General features: G+C 50.1%; 14 protein-coding genes across 14 annotated transcripts; 9 read left to right on the top strand and 5 right to left on the bottom strand.

The window, feature by feature from the left end:
* Positions 1-33: 33 nt before the first annotated feature.
* Positions 34-921, bottom strand: NVJ1 (Nvj1p; the record flags this gene model as incomplete). The annotated part of the gene is made up of 1 exon (XM_037283234.1): positions 34-921. The coding sequence occupies one exon, from the start codon at positions 919-921 to the stop codon at positions 34-36; it is 888 nt and encodes a 295-aa protein (XP_037139130.1).
* Positions 922-1095: 174 nt separating this feature from the next.
* MDM31 (Mdm31p) lies at positions 1096-2823 on the bottom strand (the record flags this gene model as incomplete). Its single annotated transcript, XM_037283233.1, has 1 exon — positions 1096-2823. The coding sequence occupies one exon, from the start codon at positions 2821-2823 to the stop codon at positions 1096-1098; it is 1728 nt and encodes a 575-aa protein (XP_037139129.1).
* A 295-nt stretch (positions 2824-3118) lies between these two features.
* EGD2 (Egd2p) lies at positions 3119-3631 on the top strand (the record flags this gene model as incomplete). The annotated part of the gene is made up of 1 exon (XM_037283232.1): positions 3119-3631. The coding sequence occupies one exon, from the start codon at positions 3119-3121 to the stop codon at positions 3629-3631; it is 513 nt and encodes a 170-aa protein (XP_037139128.1).
* A 38-nt stretch (positions 3632-3669) lies between these two features.
* Positions 3670-4431, bottom strand: LNP1 (Lnp1p; the record flags this gene model as incomplete). The annotated part of the gene is made up of 1 exon (XM_037283231.1): positions 3670-4431. One exon carries the CDS (start codon positions 4429-4431, stop codon positions 3670-3672), a length of 762 nt encoding a protein of 253 aa, XP_037139127.1.
* Positions 4432-4570: 139 nt separating this feature from the next.
* On the top strand, positions 4571-4954 carry CTF8 (Ctf8p; the record flags this gene model as incomplete). The annotated part of the gene is made up of 1 exon (XM_037283230.1): positions 4571-4954. The coding sequence occupies one exon, from the start codon at positions 4571-4573 to the stop codon at positions 4952-4954; it is 384 nt and encodes a 127-aa protein (XP_037139126.1).
* Positions 4955-4964: 10 nt separating this feature from the next.
* On the bottom strand, positions 4965-6602 carry MNS1 (mannosyl-oligosaccharide 1,2-alpha-mannosidase; the record flags this gene model as incomplete). The annotated part of the gene is made up of 1 exon (XM_037283229.1): positions 4965-6602. The coding sequence occupies one exon, from the start codon at positions 6600-6602 to the stop codon at positions 4965-4967; it is 1638 nt and encodes a 545-aa protein (XP_037139125.1).
* A 194-nt stretch (positions 6603-6796) lies between these two features.
* STR2 (cystathionine gamma-synthase) lies at positions 6797-8731 on the top strand (the record flags this gene model as incomplete). Its single annotated transcript, XM_037283228.1, has 1 exon — positions 6797-8731. One exon carries the CDS (start codon positions 6797-6799, stop codon positions 8729-8731), a length of 1935 nt encoding a protein of 644 aa, XP_037139124.1.
* Positions 8732-8813: 82 nt separating this feature from the next.
* ATP18 (F1F0 ATP synthase subunit i) lies at positions 8814-8993 on the bottom strand (the record flags this gene model as incomplete). Its single annotated transcript, XM_037283227.1, has 1 exon — positions 8814-8993. One exon carries the CDS (start codon positions 8991-8993, stop codon positions 8814-8816), a length of 180 nt encoding a protein of 59 aa, XP_037139123.1.
* A 387-nt stretch (positions 8994-9380) lies between these two features.
* DAL2 (allantoicase) lies at positions 9381-10394 on the top strand (the record flags this gene model as incomplete). The annotated part of the gene is made up of 1 exon (XM_037283226.1): positions 9381-10394. One exon carries the CDS (start codon positions 9381-9383, stop codon positions 10392-10394), a length of 1014 nt encoding a protein of 337 aa, XP_037139122.1.
* A 42-nt stretch (positions 10395-10436) lies between these two features.
* Positions 10437-11492, top strand: EFM3 (protein-lysine N-methyltransferase; the record flags this gene model as incomplete). The annotated part of the gene is made up of 1 exon (XM_037283225.1): positions 10437-11492. One exon carries the CDS (start codon positions 10437-10439, stop codon positions 11490-11492), a length of 1056 nt encoding a protein of 351 aa, XP_037139121.1.
* A 492-nt stretch (positions 11493-11984) lies between these two features.
* HG536_0C06140 (uncharacterized protein) lies at positions 11985-12176 on the top strand (the record flags this gene model as incomplete). Its single annotated transcript, XM_037283224.1, has 1 exon — positions 11985-12176. The coding sequence occupies one exon, from the start codon at positions 11985-11987 to the stop codon at positions 12174-12176; it is 192 nt and encodes a 63-aa protein (XP_037139120.1).
* An 865-nt stretch (positions 12177-13041) lies between these two features.
* Positions 13042-16749, top strand: TDA9 (Tda9p; the record flags this gene model as incomplete). Its single annotated transcript, XM_037283223.1, has 1 exon — positions 13042-16749. The coding sequence occupies one exon, from the start codon at positions 13042-13044 to the stop codon at positions 16747-16749; it is 3708 nt and encodes a 1235-aa protein (XP_037139119.1).
* Positions 16750-16985: 236 nt separating this feature from the next.
* DUS1 (tRNA dihydrouridine synthase) lies at positions 16986-18257 on the top strand (the record flags this gene model as incomplete). The annotated part of the gene is made up of 1 exon (XM_037283222.1): positions 16986-18257. One exon carries the CDS (start codon positions 16986-16988, stop codon positions 18255-18257), a length of 1272 nt encoding a protein of 423 aa, XP_037139118.1.
* Positions 18258-18451: 194 nt separating this feature from the next.
* Positions 18452-19066, top strand: CFF1 (Cff1p; the record flags this gene model as incomplete). Its single annotated transcript, XM_037283221.1, has 1 exon — positions 18452-19066. One exon carries the CDS (start codon positions 18452-18454, stop codon positions 19064-19066), a length of 615 nt encoding a protein of 204 aa, XP_037139117.1.
* Positions 19067-19199: the final 133 nt, after the last annotated feature.

Genomic DNA, 19199 nt, shown 5'->3' with positions numbered 1-19199 from the left:
GAAGAGCAGGGCATCGCACCTGTTGGGCTCCGATTAGTAGCTGAACGGCTGGGAATAGGCCTGTTCTGGGTTCACTTGGACGTCCACAATGCTCGTCTTCCTCGGCGAGAGCTGTATCTGCAAAGCGGTGGGCGATTGAGCCCGTCCGGCTATCTCCAGCGAGCTGTCTCTCAAATTGGGCAAGGATCCCAATGTGTCGCCCAATGTCGTCCGGTTAGCGGAGTCGTCTTCCACCATTGAGGCATCTGTTTCTGTCCCATTGTCGGCGAGCGCTTCAGATACAAGCTGCGCGAGCCGTACGGAGGGTACCGCGGTTGGCTCTTCCTTCGGTGTGACTTCATTCGCCCTTTCCTGACGTAGAGTGCAGCGACCAACCACTTCTTCAAACTCATCCAGCTCAGGTTCGTGGAATTCCAACGGCACATAATTAAACAACACCGAATCGGACTTCGATCGGCCGAATTGTAAAAGCGCTCTCTCGCCTGGTTCATAGTGGTAACATCGCATGGGCGCGGGATCCTTGCGTTCGACCTCCGGCTCTGGCTCTGTCTGAGTAGAGACGCAAGTCGAGGGAGCCAGGGGAGGCTGCTCGCTCGGGGATCTCCCTGTCGACAAACTCCACGCCAGCGGTCCTAACGTGCAGAATAAAAGCACAGCGAACCATATTCGAAGGTCCACCCGCTCTACTTCCCTCGCAAGAAACTCGAACACTTGGCCCCAAGTCAGCTCTTGGGTGTCGGGCACGCTGAGATCCCCGTGTACAATCTTGGGAGCCTCTATCACATAAGTTGAATACTCTGATTCGCTCGGTTCCAGCCACTCATCTGCCCCGTTCCTCTCTACCAGCTTTTGAACCAATTTCAGCAAGGCAATCGAAGTTCCGGCAAAAAAGAGGCTATATGGCGCTGTCATACGTGCCATACTAGACTGGAGCTCTGCAGCGGCACCGGAAATGGCTATTCTTGGTCAATTGTATCTTTTAGCTATCGCTCTTTAGGTTGGCCTTTTGACGTTTTTTTTCAAAGGGGCCGACAGGCCTTTAAAGAAATTGATACAGCCATACCATACTAACGGACACTGAAAACTGCTGAAGATCTAGGCTATGGCTCCTAGGCTCATCAGTATCACTTGCAGAATAATCTGTAACGACCAGAATCCCACGCGGGCCAATCTTACGGATCTCTTGCGGTCATCGGCCACGTAATCTGCAAACGCATCGTAGACTTCTGCACTCAGGTCCCGCATCAATAGACAGTCGTAGATGGTCCAGGAGCCTTCAAAGTCGGAGATGCTCTTTACCACGCGGCATCTGATGGGGATGTAAGTTCTTGTGGAGTTTATGTATCCGACAATGGGCCTGATTAGCGCATTGTTGATGTAACCGAGTTCTGAGTTGAAAAGCGGTACTTCAGCTTTGACGTTGTGCAGTTTCAGCGAGAAATCCATCATGAAGTATTTGTCTGGGTCAATCTCCGAGGCCTGGGGCCTTTGTGGAAAGGGCAAAAGATCGTGTCTTTGAGCCTCTTTGAACAGCCGGTCTCCGATCTCAGCGATGATCTCGGTCAACTGCGACGCGTCTGCCTCCTTGTCAGGGAGCAATGCATCGCCGACCATGTCGACTTGGCCTTCGGTGATCCAGCCGAAGGGACCCTCCATGCCAGCATTCAGATGATCTATCGCCAGGTTATCGACCCTGAGCCTGGTGACTCTCTTCCAGGGAGAGGCATCCGACGAGGAGAACGGCGTGCTCTCGACGTTGTATTTCTTGTGGAACGTGAACATGGAGTTGTCGTATGTGCCGCTCATACTGTCGGCGTTCAAGATATCGTAGAACAGCCAATGCTTTCTCAGCTGAGGGAGTTTGCAGTTGAAAATGCTCACTTGAAATGGTCTGAAACCATTTGGTTGGTACAGCGTGAAGAGGACGTCGCTCATCGAAAAATTGGATATTTCAAAATCGCCCGGTTGGTGTACATTTCTGTAGTTTCTCGGGTCGTCATTAGGTTTCCACACAACGTGCGTCCTATCAACAACACCTCTCAGTCCATTAATGGCGACCTCGTCGAGGATCCCTTTGCCATTCAGCCACTTGGTAAGGCTCAACGAAATTTCCAGCTGGTCAATGGTCAGATCGTACTGCGTGTAGTTGCCGTCGTCGAAATCCTCTCTGCTTACCAGCAGACGATCACTGAGCGCCAGCTGCGTCCGCTGCAGAGCCTCCTTCTGCGAACCCTTGGTAAAGCTGTGTGACACCTTCGGCCTTCTCGACACAAACACGTTATTGAAGCAGATCTTCCCCGAGGACCAGTCCGGCACGATCGCACTCTCGAAAACCACAGAGAGCGCACTGTTCTTCGTCAGGAAGTTACCTACCTTCGTTGCCAGATACTCCTGTGCCAGCACCGTGTTCATCAGATATATGACCAGAGAGGCGAACGTCGTCGTCCCCAGGATTATCAGCAGCACGTTGCTCACGAGAACCCACGAGATGAACGCGCCAATATCGTCAGTATTAAACGGACGGTTCGACTTGGTGAGAACCCACCGTACATTGATTTTCAGTCTTTCTAGGATCCCTGTAGTTTGCGCCAGAAGCCTGTCTCTCTCTGTGATGAACTTGAAAGAAGACCCAGAGTGCTGCCTGCCAGTGGTAATCTTGTCGCTCTCGTCCTTCTCCCTATCGCTTGATCTCAAGCTCGAGTAGTTCTGAATCCGGCTCGCTGCAACAAACACAGCACCCTGTAGCATTCGCCGGCCAACAGGAACTGTCTGGTGAGATCTTCCAACAATCGCTCGGTACAACACCGTAAAGCCCACTTTCATCGCTCTACCGCATGCGCTACTGCGTTCCAAACCGCCCAAAAACCTCTATAACAGAACCGCCAGCAGCAGCCAATTCAGCATCAGACTCCGACCAGCCTCGACAGATCTCTTCAAGCCAGAAGCCGCTCGCTGTTCAGGCTCTACCGTTTACCCTAGCCATAGTTTTTTAGTAAGGCGTACAGCATAGACAGAGCGACCATCTCAAAAATTTTTCACTTTAGACCACTATAAAGGCAGAACTATCAACTATAGGCCGCCATTGACCGCTACTGTAATCGTCAAACCGCTGTAAAACATGTCTTTCATCCCAGAACAATCGAATGTCTCTATTCTGAGCAAAAACGAGAAAAAAGCCAAGGAATTGATCTCCAAGCTGGGTTTGAAGGCGCTGCCAGGCATTTCCAGAGTTACTTTCAGAAAGAAGGACAACCAGATCATTGCAATTGACAACCCAGAGGTGTACAGAACTGCCGGAGGCAACTACGTTGTCTTCGGCGAGCCAAAGGTCGACAACTTCACCCAGAAGCTCGCTGCAGCCCAGCAGCAGGCCCAGGCTTCCGGCATCGTGCCAGCTGGCGAAGACAAGTCGCCAGAGGCTATCCAGGCTGACATGCAGGCTGCCGCCGAGGCGCCAGCCGGCGAGGCTTCCAAGGCCGAAGAGGCCGAGGACTTGGACGCCGGCGACATCCCAGCCGAAGACATCGACTTGGTCGTCGAGCAAGCCAACGTGTCCAAGGGCCAAGCCATCAAGGCTCTGAAGGAACACAAGGGGGACATTGTGAATGCCATCATGTCGTTGTCCAAGTAGTCGTGTACACGCATAGTTATGTCTACGTAAAGCACTATTCAGCGACTCTTTTCTTCCACAGGCGCCTGTTGCGGCTCGGCGTAGCCGCACACTGGACAGACGTACCTAAACGCTAAATTGCCGAGGCGATAGGCGCCGGTTTGCGCTTTGCACTTCGGACACGCAATCGGTAGGAACATCCTGTTGACGGTGTCGCCGCCCGCGAGTGCGTTTATCACTTTGTCGAACCACTTGTCTCTTTCTTTCTTGTCGTTCAGCTTATCCTCCTGTTTGAACTGGGCTAGCTCGTCTTTCAGATCGCTGAGCTCTCTGTATTTGTCCCGTAGCTCTTCATCCATGAGGATCATGGCATCCTCAGACTGGTCTTCCCCTTGCGAGAACCGTTGTATGATGGAATTCGTTGCGTGGTAATTCGTCTCCTCCTTCAGCTTCTCCAGCTTTTCCTGGTGCAGCGCCCGTAGCTTTGCCAGCTTCCTCGATTGACGGCTCCTATTCCATTGGCCAGTTCGGTAGGCAGTGTACTTCACCACTGCCAGAAGTGCTATACACGCAGCAACGCCCGCTGCGATCCTGAACCAGTTGCCGTCCCACTTCCAATATAAGTACGCAAACACGGAAATTACTAGGCCGCTCCCGTTATATGTCAGCACAGATTGCATGTTATCCATCGCCTGCTGGCTGGTCTTCAGGCTGCGGTCCAGCTCGTGAATTTCGCCTGTGATCTGCGAGAGCTCGTCGGTGTATCGCTGGACTAGCGTCCTCTTGCTACCGCTGCCCCAATTTCTAATCGTGCTGAACATCTAGACTGCTGAGAAGTCCCTTGGTGTACCTTTGTTGTTGGCTGTTGTTGTTATGCTAGTGCCCTTTGAAATTCAAGCTTGGGACATCTAATCGATGAAATACAGCCTTACAAGAACCAGTGTATAATGACCCTCTGAGATGCCCTCTGTTGCTATATCTACGTCTCAGGTGCGAGCCCTGCTGCTGTCAGAGAACAGACAGACCAATGTGACGACTCCCATGGGCAACATGATGCTAGAGATTCAAGGCGATTTGGAGATACCGGAGACATCGCACGCTGACGACAGATTCTCGAGTCACGAAGGCGTGGATATTGTTAAGTTTGGGCTGCTGCATGTGAATATGGAGACGAAATCAGCAACTTTGTTCATCGGGAAGAAACAGCGACTACTGGGTTCCGTGGTGAAGCTTGATACACCGTTAGGTCTTTTGAAGTTCAATCACAAAAGCGGGACTGTGGAAATGCAGGATATCTTTAGTTATAAAGTCATATTCAAGAATAGGCCCTTGCCAATTATGTAAGGTGTAAGCTTTATGGAGACCAGCCCGTGCGCAAACCCAGTTCGCGCATCCTTTCAGGCTCGAAAGTTGGGAATGGATGAGCCTCGGTATTAAAGACTACTCTGGTTAGATCGACATCGTCCTGGAACAGAAGATGTAGGTATTTGAGTGTCTCTGCGAGCCAGAAACTCTCAATGTTGTCGCTCTTGACTGTTGGCAAATCGATGCAGTCTTTTAGTGAGAGATAGAGCTTTTGCGAGTCCGCTGAGAACTCGCAGGTGTTATTTGCGAAGCTGGAAAATATCTCGTAACCCCACTGACGGTATTTATCGTCTTTCGTCAGATGGTAGAGGAACATAATGGACTCAACCGTCTCTGGTCTTTGCAGGTTATGTCTGTCTGCCGGTTTCACGTAAAAATCACCAGAAGGCGAGAGCCAAGCGTTGTCTGGAATAGCTCTGCCGTCATTAAATACCACGATCTCCGGTGCTAACCCCGATGGAGACTGGTGATACATTTGGTAGCAGGTATGCGTGAGATCTTGAGCCAATCTCCAGTCTTCCTCCTTCTGGCTATTCCACGAGAGCGATCGGCGTGCCTTATTGATGTTCTGGCCCTCGGTGGCTCCCATTGCGAGGAGGCCCCCCATAAAACAGACCAGGTGGTCCATCTTGGGGTCTAAGGCATTCATGAGACCGTGCGGCTTCTCCCCGATGTAGGCGAACTTGCTAGGACTTGACTGGCTGACGAGGAAGGCCTTCATTCCCTCCATCGACTGGCGATAAAGATCATAGTACAATTTTTCGTGCGTTAGAAGATACTGCTTCAAAAGATACTCATAAAACGAGTCTCCTCGAGATCCAAACCTGATATTCTGCCCCATAAACCGACCCGAGTCTGGGTACGTATATATCGGAGCCAATCCGTGGTATCTATCAAGCAAATCGTTCTCTTTGTAAAGCGCAGGATAAACGTTCTCGGCTAATTTCCAGTATGTTGAATTCCCGGTGAGGTACGACAGATATTTGAACTCCATCTGCAACGTAGTAAACTCCGCCGTGGACGAAGCTCCGTCGTCGACATGATTCTTGATGGCTTCGCCCGTTTGCAGATTAACACTAGAGTATGGTATCCCGCTCTCGGACTTTTCGAACGCCAGAGCCAGTCGGTCGCATAGATCAACAGCCTTCCTCAGGTACACTCTCGGATTTCCAATTCTCAGTTCGCTTGCATAGTAGTGAGCAGACAGCAGTCCGCCGAGCATTCTAATGGTCGTCTCGAAAATGTTCACCTCTGCATCGATTTCATATGAAAGCTCATTATCAATCCAGACCTGAGCCTCCAGTATACCCTTCAGGAGCTCGTTCTTATGTACAGACGAGCTATTGTACATCATGAACATCGAGTCCAGGGCATCCACTATGATCCACCCCATCGGATCGCCCGAAGGAGGCATGTTGCGTTTCGAGTGGCCCAGCGGCGAATACACATCATACGGCCAGCCATTGGAGGAGTAATCTCTCCATGTTTCCAGGAAAACAGTCTCTATCTCGGTCCTTACAGCCTCCGAAGTAGTGTACAGCGACTGTTCGCCCCTCTGTTCAACAACAAGATAGTAGAAAGCGATCAAGCATGCCACCAGCGCTCCAAACACTCCTTTATGAAACATATTCGGTCGTCTGAACCGCCTGAGGGACCTCCAGAGGTCTATGTGGTCGCTGTTAGGCTTCTCAATAAGGCTCGAAGTGGTCCGTTCTCGATGATTTTTCACTTCTATTAGCAGGATACGATGGATAAGAGCACTACTGGTCAACCAGTCAGCCAAGAGCAGGTTCCCAGACCTGCTGAAGTATTTGCTGCTCAATGAGCTCCACAATTTCGTCGAAGATTGGTGAATCGATTCCACCAAACACTAAACATGCGGTTTCGGTGTGTCTGCCAACATGGGAAGCTACGGTGGGCTATGAAGAGGCAGATCCCGCTGTAGTGGATGTGATGAGTACGGGATATCCAAGGTTTTTCATTCATAAATCCATTGCTAGGTTATGTGAGGTTCTGAGCGATAAGTATGCCAAAGAGAGCGAGACGTGTCTGTGCTTCCCATCGTACAGTGTTGCCAAGAGGTGTAGAGAGTTCATAGCTGTGAAAGCTCCTACTGTGTTTTCAGAGCTGCCAGCTCCCAAAGTACGTATCTTGCAGCTGGCTACCACGAAACCTATCAATGCCGAAGAGGCAAAGTGGAAGAGAGAATGCAAGATTGCCGTAGTGTTTGTGGCCAAAGAATACTACCCGTTGATGAAGCAGTACTGGCAGCACACGGGCGAAATCATATCCAGTAGATTCGCAGAGTACGTGTTGCACGAGCTCTTTATTGTTGAGAGGTCTAGTAGGACTGCGGATGTCTCCCGCGAGGCTGGGGAAGACGTTGGCGGGACTCGCAGTGAGGAAGAGTTTATCGAGACCAGATTCGGCAGGAGCCTGGATCTCTCCTTTGCAGACCAGGCGAAGCAGCTGATCAAGAAGCGCATCGCAACGAAAGTTGTCGAGGAGGGCTCTAGCGAGGACGTGGCGCCACAGGAACATGTCGTGGCGACAGAGTCGACAGTTGTAGAGACTATTGAGCAAAGCGACACCGTGGCCAGCGAGATAATCGATGTGCAGGACATCGAAAGTGACAGGCGGCGCGGTCTAGAGGTAAATCCCGACAAGGATGTGTTCTTGTTCCCGAGCGGTATGGCATCCATCTTCACAGCACACCGTCTGCTGTTGCACTACGATTCCCAGCGAGTCAGTAGATCAAGATTCAGCAGCGCCAGCGGGGCCGCGGCCAACACAGAGAATCACTCGCCATCGCCAGCATCATACCTGGTCGGGTACGGTCCGCCATACAAGAAGACGGTCATGTTCGGGTTCCCCTACACAGATACGCTCAGTATACTTCAAAAATTCAACCACACCCACTTCCTAGGCCACGGTGACTCCTCGTCGATGGAGGAGCTGAAAAGCATCCTGCAGTCCGGCGAGCAAATCCTTGCGGTGTTCATGGAGACGCCGTCAAACCCACTTCTGAAGATGGGCGACCTGGTCGAGCTCAGACGACTCGCCGATCTGTACGGCTTCTTCATCGTGGTCGATGAGACCGCGGGAGGATTCGTCAACATCGACGTGCTCCCGCACGCAGACATCGTGTGCAGCTCACTGACCAAGATCTTCAGCGGCGATTCCAACGTGATCGCGGGCTCGATGGTGCTGAATCCGCAGAGCAAGCTGTACCGCTTCGCACAAACGTTCCTGCTCGCCAACGGCGAGTACGAGGACCATCTGTGGTGCGAGGACGCTCTGGCCCTCGAGCGGAACTCCCGCGACTTTGTCCAGCGAACCATCAAGATCAACCGCAACACAGAGTGTCTGCTGCAGAACGTCCTGATCCCGCAGAGCGGGAAGCTGTTCAAGAAGATCTTCTACCCCAGTTTGACCTCCAGGGAGACCAAGCTCCACTACGACGCCGTCCGCTGCAAGGCCGACGGCGGCTACGGCGGCCTTTTCTCGCTGACTTTCTACCGCCTCGAGCAGGCCCGCGCATTCTTCGACGCCCTGCACCTCTGCAAGGGCCCCTCCCTCGGAACAAACTTCACCCTCGCCTGTCCCTACGCCATCCTGGCCCACTACCGCGAGCTCGACCAAGTTGCCCGCTACGGTGTCGAGCGCTCGCTCGTCAGAGTCAGCGTCGGGCTCGAAAACAAGAACTACCTCTGTCAAGTCTTCCAGGACGCCATCGACAAGGCCCTCCTCGCATAACACATCATACTATTCCTTTTTGAATATATATCGTTATATAGACAACTCATTGCCACAGAGAGCCAGCCCATCTACCGTTCACTCACTTCAACTCGACGGGTTTTTCGCCGCGGGCAAACCTCGGGTTCCTTGGATCGTTGATAAACTCTTCAGAGTTAGCAGACAGGTTCGCAACCTTGCCAAAGGTGTAGTACATGACGGCCCCGCCTACAAAGAAAGGCCAGTATGGCTTCAACACAGGTGTTGGGAATTTCTTCAACATCTCAATTGCTCAATTGGGTCTCTAACAAGACTACAATCGACACCTTCCACTACCACAGCTCCTATCACCTCTTTCAATGCCCACAGCACACGCTCTTTCCTCCGACTCGCTTGCTTCCTGGCCATCAACTGCTGTTCCCAGAGCGACTACCAGAGTCGAGGACTCGACCTGCTCGCTCAGTGAGAAACCCAGAATTTACCATTGGCTCGTCGAGAGTGATATTTCACAGACGGCCTTCGGCGAGATACGTATAGGCAGGTTATCAGCCATAGGAGGTCCCCGGTGAGCCATCTAGGTGTGGTATAAGAGTGCTGTAGGGTTGTAGGAAGGACCAGCGGTGCTTGTGGTGGCGTGTGGGACTTGTCTGTGTAGTTGTAGCAGGACGCGATGTCGAGCGTTGTGTTGTGTAGTTCAGAGACGGAGTTTGCCAGGACGGTGGCCTCCGAGTACCACTGTGTGGATGTTATTGGTGCCAAGCTGGGGGGCCGTGTGGTGTGTTGCTCAGACGAGTGGTTTGCGGCGGCTGAGAACCTGATCCAGCCGAGGGCTCCGGTAAGAGATGCTACTCGGTTCACGCACGCTGGAGCGTGGTACGATGGCTGGGAGACCCGTAGACACAACGAGAATGCGTACGACTGGGTTATTCTGCGGATGGGGGTCGCTGCGGCGCATGTTGTGGGCGGCGAGGTCGACACGGCGTTCTTTGACGGGAACCACGCTCCATACGTGGCGGTGGAGGCCCTGTACGACGAGCAGGCGGAGGATGTGGCCGAGGATGACGCCCGCTGGGTGACAGTTGCGGACAAGTTCGCGTGTGGGCCGTCACAGAGGCACTTCTTCCTGCGGAAGGCGGGTCTCACCGGCGACAAGTTCACGCATGTCAAGCTGAAGATGTATCCCGACGGCGGGATCGCACGGTTCAGGCTGTACGGGAAGGTGGTATCGCCCGCGCAGGCGGCGGGGGACATTTCTGAGCTGCTGGACCTGGCGAGCGTGTGCAACGGCGCTGTAGCGATAGCCGTGTCGGATCAGCACTATGGGTCTGCAGATAATCTTCTGCTTCCTGGTCGTGGCCACGACATGTCCGATGGATGGGAGACGAAGAGGTCTCGGGAGCCCGGTCACGTCGACTGGGTGATCGTACAGCTGGGACGGCGCACGAGATATCTGGACCGTGTGGTGGTTGACACGGCTCATTTCAGGGGCAACTTCCCGCAGTACGTCAGGGTAGAGGGCTCGAACGGGCTTGGTGCTGAGTGGATAGAACTGGTGGGAAAGTCGAAGACGGGCCCAGACAAAGAGCACGAGTTCGAAGTCAAGCGGGACGTGGAGCTGACGCACTTAAAGCTCACCATCATCCCTGATGGCGGTGTCAAGAGGATAAGAGCGTGGGGCCGTTGAATCCTGTGTATTGTTGTGTAGTTCGATAAGTGTCATTGCGCGATGACGCCTCGTTATAACAGTAGCATCGTTAGATACACCGGTAACATGAATGCGAACGGTGTTAAGAAAATGAGATCCATTGAGCAGGCGTTCTATGATAGGATCCATCAACGGACGCCGGCGGGCCGTTTGGTGGATTTTTTGCGCAAGTCGCAGGGTTTCCAGGTTCATATGGACGACTTCGTCAATGAGCTGCAAATCGTCGAGTCGAGGAACCCGTTCTATGCCAAGACCGTCGTCAAGGCCTTGGTAGACAACTTCGATATATTCGACGAGGAGGACTCCGGAGTCGGGATCACAGTGCTGCCCGCCAACGACGTGTGGCTCTCCGAATGGCTCTACGAGAAATACGTTGCCCTGCTGGGCGTCGCCCAGCCGGCACCTACGACCAAAGATGTGATACAGTATCCCATCGCACAGGATGTAAAAGTCAAGATCGAGGAGAAGCCGTATCTCATCAGCGCATCGGGCACCACCGGCTTCAGAACGTGGGAGGCTGCATTATATCTGGCTGTCTACCTGACTTCGCAGGAATTCAACTTCATCGCTGAAAAATCCCGAGTTCTAGAACTGGGCGCCGGCACGGGTCTCGTGAGCGCAGCACTTTGCCTGAAATATCCGGATCGGCTCGATAAAGTCTACGTCACGGATGGCGACTCGCAGCTTACGACGCAGCTCGCTCGCAATTTTCAATTGAACGAAATCGATACCTCCAAAGTGGACTTCCGACGGTTATGGTGGAACGAGGACGCGATACCGGACGACATCGATCTAGTCGTCGCAGCTGACGTTACATACGATTCCACGGTCATCCCAGACCTATGCCAATGCATTCGGGAATGTTTGTCATACAGAACGTGCAAGGCGTGCCTGGTGTCCGCTACAGTGAGAAATGAAGAGACAACTGCTGCATTCGAAAACTGTCTCGCGTCCCTAGGACTCGATTGCCGCGTCGTGTCGGATATTCAATCGGGTGATGACTCAGTGCTGGACTCACTGATGTCCAGACCGTTGCTGTCGGCCATCAGGATTTATCAAATACAGCAACGCAATTAATGGCTGCATCTACCGCAGAAAAGTTTCTCCGAAAATTTCCTGCATAGGAAATTTCTGAAAAGATCCCGGATTAAAGTTTTTCCGCACAAAGCCAAGACAAAAATTCCTCATCACGCCATTCGACAGAGACCCTGTCTGCAAAGCTTCAAGGCCCCTTAAACACCTCTGCTGGTGACGGCGCGCCATCGACGACGCAGCTGATCAGCGGGTGGGATCCAGCTCGTTTAGCCGGCACATTCGCTGCAGTTTAGCGGGAACGATGGGAGCGACAGCTGCGCCCGGGACGCGATAATAGGGACGTAGTAAAGGAAACAGAGCGTTCGATCGGACGTAGCATTAGTGCGATAGTCGAGCGACTGTTTGAATCTCACAAAAGGGGCGGGAAAGCACGTATATAAGCATCTATATGTTGAGTTCGAGCCAGACAGTCTTGCGATCCGCGAGGTCGTGGCTGAAGATCCGTACATACAACAGTTACGATACCGGGGCTTGATGGCGCTGCACAATTATATCTACCTAAAACACAAGGGCCACGATCCAAGTTGTCACAAGTTGATCGCCAGAGACCACGATGCCAGGCCTAGCCCGACACGCAGCACGCAAGCTAGTGCTGCAGGCCCTGCCGACTCGATCAAAACGGCGAGCGACGTAATACGAGCACCTACTTCTGCCAACCCGAAGTGACTGCTTTCTATATCGATTTATCCACCAGGTATGCAAGGCTACGTAAAATTGTAATTTATTTCAGTTGATCTGAGGAAGAGCATGGAGCCCTCGTCTGCGGTTCAGCTACGGAGCAGGCTCTGCTGGCACAAGGATATGGGCATTTACTGACACTCTGGTCTCATGTATTGGAAAAAGTCCAATCTTCCACAAGAGTTCTTAAAAAATGCCACTTTGTTCTCTCCGACCGCTTATCACGACTATAATAAATGAGACGGTTTATTCATCGTACTGTCTATAGCGGGGGATTACTTTTGGACAAAGTTGGCCTTCTAGAAAGAAATGAAGCAAGAACGAATTCCGGTGCTGGACTCGAAATGTGAAATCGAGCTCCTTTATATACTAATCGCCCCGGTTACCCGGTTTTCCAGGATCGTCCAGTGAGGGCTCTAGCTGTTAAATAGTAGTCGGAAGTGGCAGAGATCGGATCCAAACCGTCTAAATGGCCCCTACGATCGTTGACTTGTTGTGGCACCTTTCAGATTTGCTGCTTTCACAAGATTGAGGGCTTCAAGAGACCTGTTTGGGCCTTTTACTGCGATCAATGGCTTAGTTATATGTAATCCTAATTTTCAGCGTGTACAGCGAGTAAAAAAGATGCTACAATATGATGGACATATCGATAGAGGTAGAGATCATCAAGCTGATCCTGATTGCTTGACTCATAGTGAATCGAGGGCTCTACACGAGAGCTACGTTGCTGCCATTTTTTCCAGTAAAAAGTTTTGACGTTGTCGTCCCAGCGGCGGCAAGAGTCTCTGAAGTTTTACAGGTGATGATATCTGGGCTCATAAGCCTTTGAATACCGTTTCCGAGCTCGAGAACAATGGTTTTCTCTGAATCCGAAGGGCAGCATTTATCTCCCGCGTATCAAGCTACTGATAGCCCGAATTTGAACATCGAGACCGCTACTTTGGCTGTCAATCAGCCAGAAAAGGCCGGTTTGTTACCAATACCAAAGAAATCTCTAACTATCAAGACCGATAAGCCACGTCCCCATCTTTGTCCCATCTGTACCAGAGGGTTTGTAAGACAGGAGCACCTCAAGAGACACCAGAGGTCTCATACCAATGAGAGGCCGTTTTTATGTGTCTTCTGCGGGAGATGCTTTGCTCGGAGAGATCTTGTCTTAAGACATCAGCACAAGCTACATGGGAGTCTGGTTGGCAGCAACCCACTTAGCAATATCTCAAGTTCCAGCTCGCTGGCAGATATGACAGAGTCCGATAGCGTGGCCAACAGTGATCCAGATAAGCACATCATCAAAGTTGTGGGAAACAAGGAGTCTATTTTGCCAACACCGAGCAACCCCCTGGCTAGAACAGCAGCTCAATTGAAGAAGGATGCCAGGGAGGCTGCCGCCATGGCGAAGATGGGCTCCAGTGCCAGCCCGATTGCTTATGCCTTGGCGGTACCAGCTTCGTCATCTTCCTCTTCTTCGCTCAATTCAGTTGGTACCGACTTAAGCATGTCATCGGACGGTAAGTCACAATCGGTCTTACTGAACTTGGACCGGAAAATCGAGGCCAATAAGCCAAAGAGAAGGAAAAGGCATGCTTCATTCTCAGCATCAAGTGCATTCACATACGTCAATACGAATGAAAGCTCAGAACAGATGATAAAAGCACTGGAATCAATTAAAGATGTCCCGCATCAGGTTGGTTTCTCCACGCCGCAGCTGACTGCTCAGCAACTCATGGATAAAGCGATAGAATCTGGCGTGACGGATGCTGAGTTGCTCAATATGCCATCTGAGTTTTACCTTGACGATTTCATGCCACCGGAATATCACAATGATCATGACCAGAAGCGAAAACAAGACTATTTTTCACTACAGCCTTCTATTGGCGGTGGCAAGAACGGCGATGGGCGGAAGCTGAATGCGAGTTTCGAACAACCTCCAAGTTTGCCAATGACGCCTGGTGCGTATCTTTTGCATGGCACGCCTTCCCTAACTAACTTCTTGACGATGGGATCAACAATGGGAGGAGCGGGCGGCTTTGCTGCAATAAGCTCCAGCGACTCGAACTTAACTTCCTTTAAATATCAGCCCTTTGAGCAACACAGCACCTTCTTCGAAGCGTCGCCTTCTGAGAAATCGAAGAATAACACAATTGGTGGACAGCTTCAGCCAAGTTCTTCTACTAACGGACTTGTTGATAGACCGAATTCTCTGGAGATTCAAAGCCACCGGACCAATCATGAAAATGCTGGAGAAGATCAATGGTTCAAGGAATTGATCCATGGACCTTTACAAGAACCAAATTTCAAACTGGATTTTGACCATTTAAATGACATCGGTTTTGTCGACGCTTTTTCGAACTCCTCATCCTCGGCCACGCCGCTACTGAGAGAGAATAGTGCCGTGAATTCTTTCTCACCTGGTTTCGGTCATTCTCCCATGTCGCCTAACCCAACGTCCGCTTTGGAAAGCGGACAGCTCGAGTATAAATCTGATGAAAGTCAGGGAAGAAGCAACCTGCCTCGCCCTTCTTTTGGACATAAAGGTAGCTTTTCTCTGGGACCTACAGTGTCGTCCATGTTTACCTCAAGGCAAAGGGATTTATTCAAAAAGAGTGCTGAATCCAGCGGATCTTACACTTCCCCATCTCCCAGGGTATCGTCATCGAGCGAATCGCCGTTGAACGACGCATCTAGGCACAGAAGGGGTTCAAAGCTGAAACTCTTTGACGAGGAGTTTCGCAATGCCATTATCCTAGAAGCCAAAATGCGATCAGAGCTGTTCCCCAGTTTGGATGAACTGAACAATTACGTGAATCTTTACCAATATGAATTCCATCGTTACTTTCCTTTCATACATCTTCACACCCTGGTACCGTCCATGACTAACTACCCTATTGTCCTCTCCATGACCATGATTGGCGCTCTGTATGCTTTTCATTCGTCTCATGCAATGCTTCTGTCGAACATTTGTTGGCAAAGGGTAAAAGAACTTCTGCATGAATTACGCTCCAATCACCTAACAACACCTCTTTGGCTGATTCAAAGTATGATACTACTAACTTTCTTTGGCATTTTCAGCAATGACCTAGATGTTACTAAAGGCATGAGCAACAAGATCATGATTTTGATTGATTTAGTCAAGAGTACGAAACTAAATATGCCTTTGGAATCCCTTCAAACGCCGCCCATTGAGAGTGATCATATCCTTGAATTTCAAGACAACCCGGAAGTGCTGAAGAGAATCAGGGCTGAGTACAATACGCCCCAACAAATTCGCAGGAACTTTGATTATTTTATTTTAGCTCAAGCTCGCATTAGGACTTGTCACACAATATTATTGATTTCGAATTTGTTTTCATCGCTAGTGGGTTTGGAATGTATGTTTCATTCGATAGACCTGAAGTGTGGCGTGCCGTGTTTCCATGAGGTACTATTTGCTTGTGAGGATGCCACTGAATGGGTCAATAACTTGAGGAAATTTCGGCTTGTTTTGGATTCCAAATTCTCGCTGATCCAGCTTTCTAACGGTGAGGATTATGAGCATTGTTTAATGTATCTATCAACTGGGAGTCCATTTTATTACGAGAATTCAAAGATATCTTTCAGAACTTTGTTATCGATGCTGATATCGGTGCATGAGAAGATATTCCTCGAGAGAAGTACCATGAGATACGAAACTAACGAACAAATGAACGAAATCAAGTGGCGAATGACTTCTCGCCCGATAATCGACTCAATGCTGAAGTATTGGGAGTCAATATTTCTGAAAAGCGGTGGCATTCTAGCTTGCAAGGAAGAAACCATTCCTTACATCAATGCGAACCCCGTAATGAGGTTGATAATTCCCCTTCATCTATTTGCCAACATAAGAAAATGCCTGGACCTCAGATACGTTATTAATAGGATATGGCTGAAGGACTGGGAGGCTATGAACAGGGGCTTGGACAATCTCTGTCCCGATAAAGATTCCCTTCGTGAAGCTTCCAACTACGCCTTGGGTATAATACATTTCTGGGTTGAGACCGTCTCGGTAATGAGAAACGCCGAAAGAACGGCCATCAGGACGCCGATCTCCTCGATTACATGCATATTGTCATCTATTCTTATCGTCTCCGAGCACATGAGGCGCGTTGAATCCTGGGCACTAAAGTTCGACGCTTCTGATCCGCAGGCACCCATCATCAACGCATCCGATAGAATCACTTGGTTAAAGTCAGAAAAAGTTCTTAAGAAAGTGGAACAGCACCTGCTGCCGAAAGGCTACAACTCTCAATCTTATGCGGAATTTCTGCGGTTGCAAGCAAAAGGAGCTTTGGATGTCGATGTCTTGGACAACGACCTCGCTCAGCAGGCAATGAGGCCTGACACGGCAATTGCAGAGACGCAGGAGGTAATCAAAAAAGCGAGGCTTTCATCGAGATCACTGTATCTCGGTGTAAGAATGCTTGGCGATGCGCCAATCTGGCCGATCGCACTACTATTCGCTCATGCGCTGCAAGCAAGAGCCATATACAATCTCAAGACCAATCCCGTGTCTCTCCCGACTGGAAGTACCAAGATGCCGCAATGAATAATGCTTTTATAGTTAAAACTGTTAATCCAGCTTACTTTCAAACTTCTGTTAGCTGCTTCCATATGTTCCTCCTAATGTGAAATTTTTCAATTTGAGCGATGAGCTAACAAAAACCATAATCAAAGAACAGACACTGAAGGAACTACTCTCGCTGAAGGTCTTTCGTTGCTTTGAATTCTAAATCCAAGATAAAATCCATTTGGAGGCTTTTTCAGAGGCTCAGAAGACCAGTTATGACTCAAAATCTGGGAACTGAAGTGCTCCAGACAAATGCAGACTGCAAAACCATCTCAAATGTTCAGAAGATGAAGGGAAGAGAATTGTTCGAGAGTATAGGAAGTCCGACTAAGATTGTTGCACCCATGGTCGATCAATCCGAGTTAGCCTGGCGAATTTTGTCGAGAAGACACGGAGCCACTCTCGCATACACTCCTATGTTTCACGCAAAGCTGTTTGCGACTTCGGAGAAATACCGGAGAGATATGTGGTGTGACATCGATGGCGATCCAGAGATTGATCGACCTTTGGTCGTGCAATTCTGCGCGAATGACCCCGCATATCTGTTAGCAGCTGCCAAACTAGTCGAGAAGAAGTGTGATGCGGTTGATTTAAACCTGGGTTGTCCCCAAGGTATTGCCAGGAAGGGCCATTACGGTTCGTTCTTGATGGAAGAGTGGGATCTTGTTCATAAACTTATCAGAGAGCTACACGATAACCTTGAGGTTCCCGTTACTGCGAAGATACGTATCTTTCCGGAGCGTGAGAAGACCCTGGCGTACGCTAAGATGATCCTGGATGCTGGAGCACAGTTTTTAACTGTACATGGGAGGCTAAGAGAACAAAAGGGCCAAAAAACTGGGCTCGCTGATTGGGAGATGATAAAGTTTCTAAGAGACAATCTGCCGCCGGACACTGTCTTTTTTGGCAACGGTAATATTCTGTATCCTGAAGACATAGTCAGGGGCATGGAGCACATCAAATGTGATGCAGTGATGAGTGCGGAGGGAAACTTATACAATCCAGGAATCTTTAACGCTGAAACATCGGAGGAGAAGGATAAGGCGTTTCCTCGAGTGGATAAAGTTGCCAGAGAGTATTTCGAGATTGTGAAGAAATATGAGGACTCCCAGGCCTCTCGTATTGCAATGAAATCCCATATGTTTAAGATTTTACGGCCGTTTCTGCCCCATCACACCGATGTAAGGGCAGCATTGGCTTCACTAAATGCAAAAACACCTTTTGAAGAGTGGGAAGATAAGGTTATCAAACCTGTAGAAACTATTGTCGAGCAAATATTCGCTAAGGAAAATGCTGTCGAGCTGGACAAAGTCGTCAAAGGACCTGTCGAGCTTTGGGGAGGCTCCTACGTCAAAGTACCGTACTGGAGATGCCAGCCTTACTTCAGGCCTGTGAACGGCGTCACTGCTGATAAGAGAGTGCTTGAAAGTTTGGAGGCAGGTGGTAAAGAGCTCGAAGACACGCATAAGAAGAGGCGAACAGATTAAGCAGAGCTAGAGGATAATAACGCAGTAGGATAAAGGCAAACCGCTAATAACGGAAATGGCACACTAAGTATTGGTATATACTGGCATTATATTATCAGGTTGCGGGTAATGAGTTATCTGGCGCAACGATGCTTCAAGAATGGGAGCCACCTCTTCCAGAGGCCGCATAGCTTGGTACCAAGACAGGAGCCCCGATGAGAAGGTCCCTTGAGTCTGCCACTGTTGATGAGGCTGCTGAAGCCGAGATCACACCGTCCAACTTCGTTTCGTTCCCATCCCCAGAGCCTCCATCTCGAGTGAAAGAGGTCATCGATGCCTGGGGATTGATTAAACATCCTGAGGGTGGCTACTACAAGGAGACTGACAGGTCTCCATTTGAGATGGATGTTAGCGACACGAAGGCTTCCGAGTCATCCTCTTCGGTGGTCAAAAGGAACTACTCCACGCTAATATACTACCTTTTGACACCTGATAGTCCCAATGGTCGGTTCCACAAGAACAAACATAGAATTATACACATTCTCCAACGTGGCAAGGGCCAGTATGTCCTCATCTATCCCAATGGTCGTGTAAAATCCTTCAAGGTGGGTTTTGACTACGCAAATGGCGAGGTGTCGCAATGGGTGGTACCAGGAGAAGTCTACAAAGCTAGCTTCTTGGTTCCCAATGAAGAGTTCTCCAACAGTTTGCTGATCAGTGAAGTAGTGGTCCCAGGGTTTGATTTTGAAGACCACAGCTTCATGTCAGAGGACCAGCTACTTGAGCTAGTTGGTAAGGAGAGAGCTGAGAAGCTCAAGTTCTTGTTATAGCAGAGTAGAATTGTCAAGTAGGGCCTATTTTGTACTAAAGTCTTGGTTTGTGCAGCTCTGAAGGCTCATCGCATTAAGTGCGCTAAGGTTCAATCAAAGTGATGCTTACACTTCAAGAACGAGAGAGTAGCTT

The sequence above is a fragment of the Torulaspora globosa genome, chromosome 3, assembly GCF_014133895.1.
Source record: "Torulaspora globosa chromosome 3, complete sequence".
Lineage (NCBI taxonomy): Eukaryota > Fungi > Ascomycota > Saccharomycetes > Saccharomycetales > Saccharomycetaceae > Torulaspora > Torulaspora globosa.
Note: the sequence above shows the minus strand (reverse complement) of the source record. Positions and strands in the feature narration are given on the sequence as shown.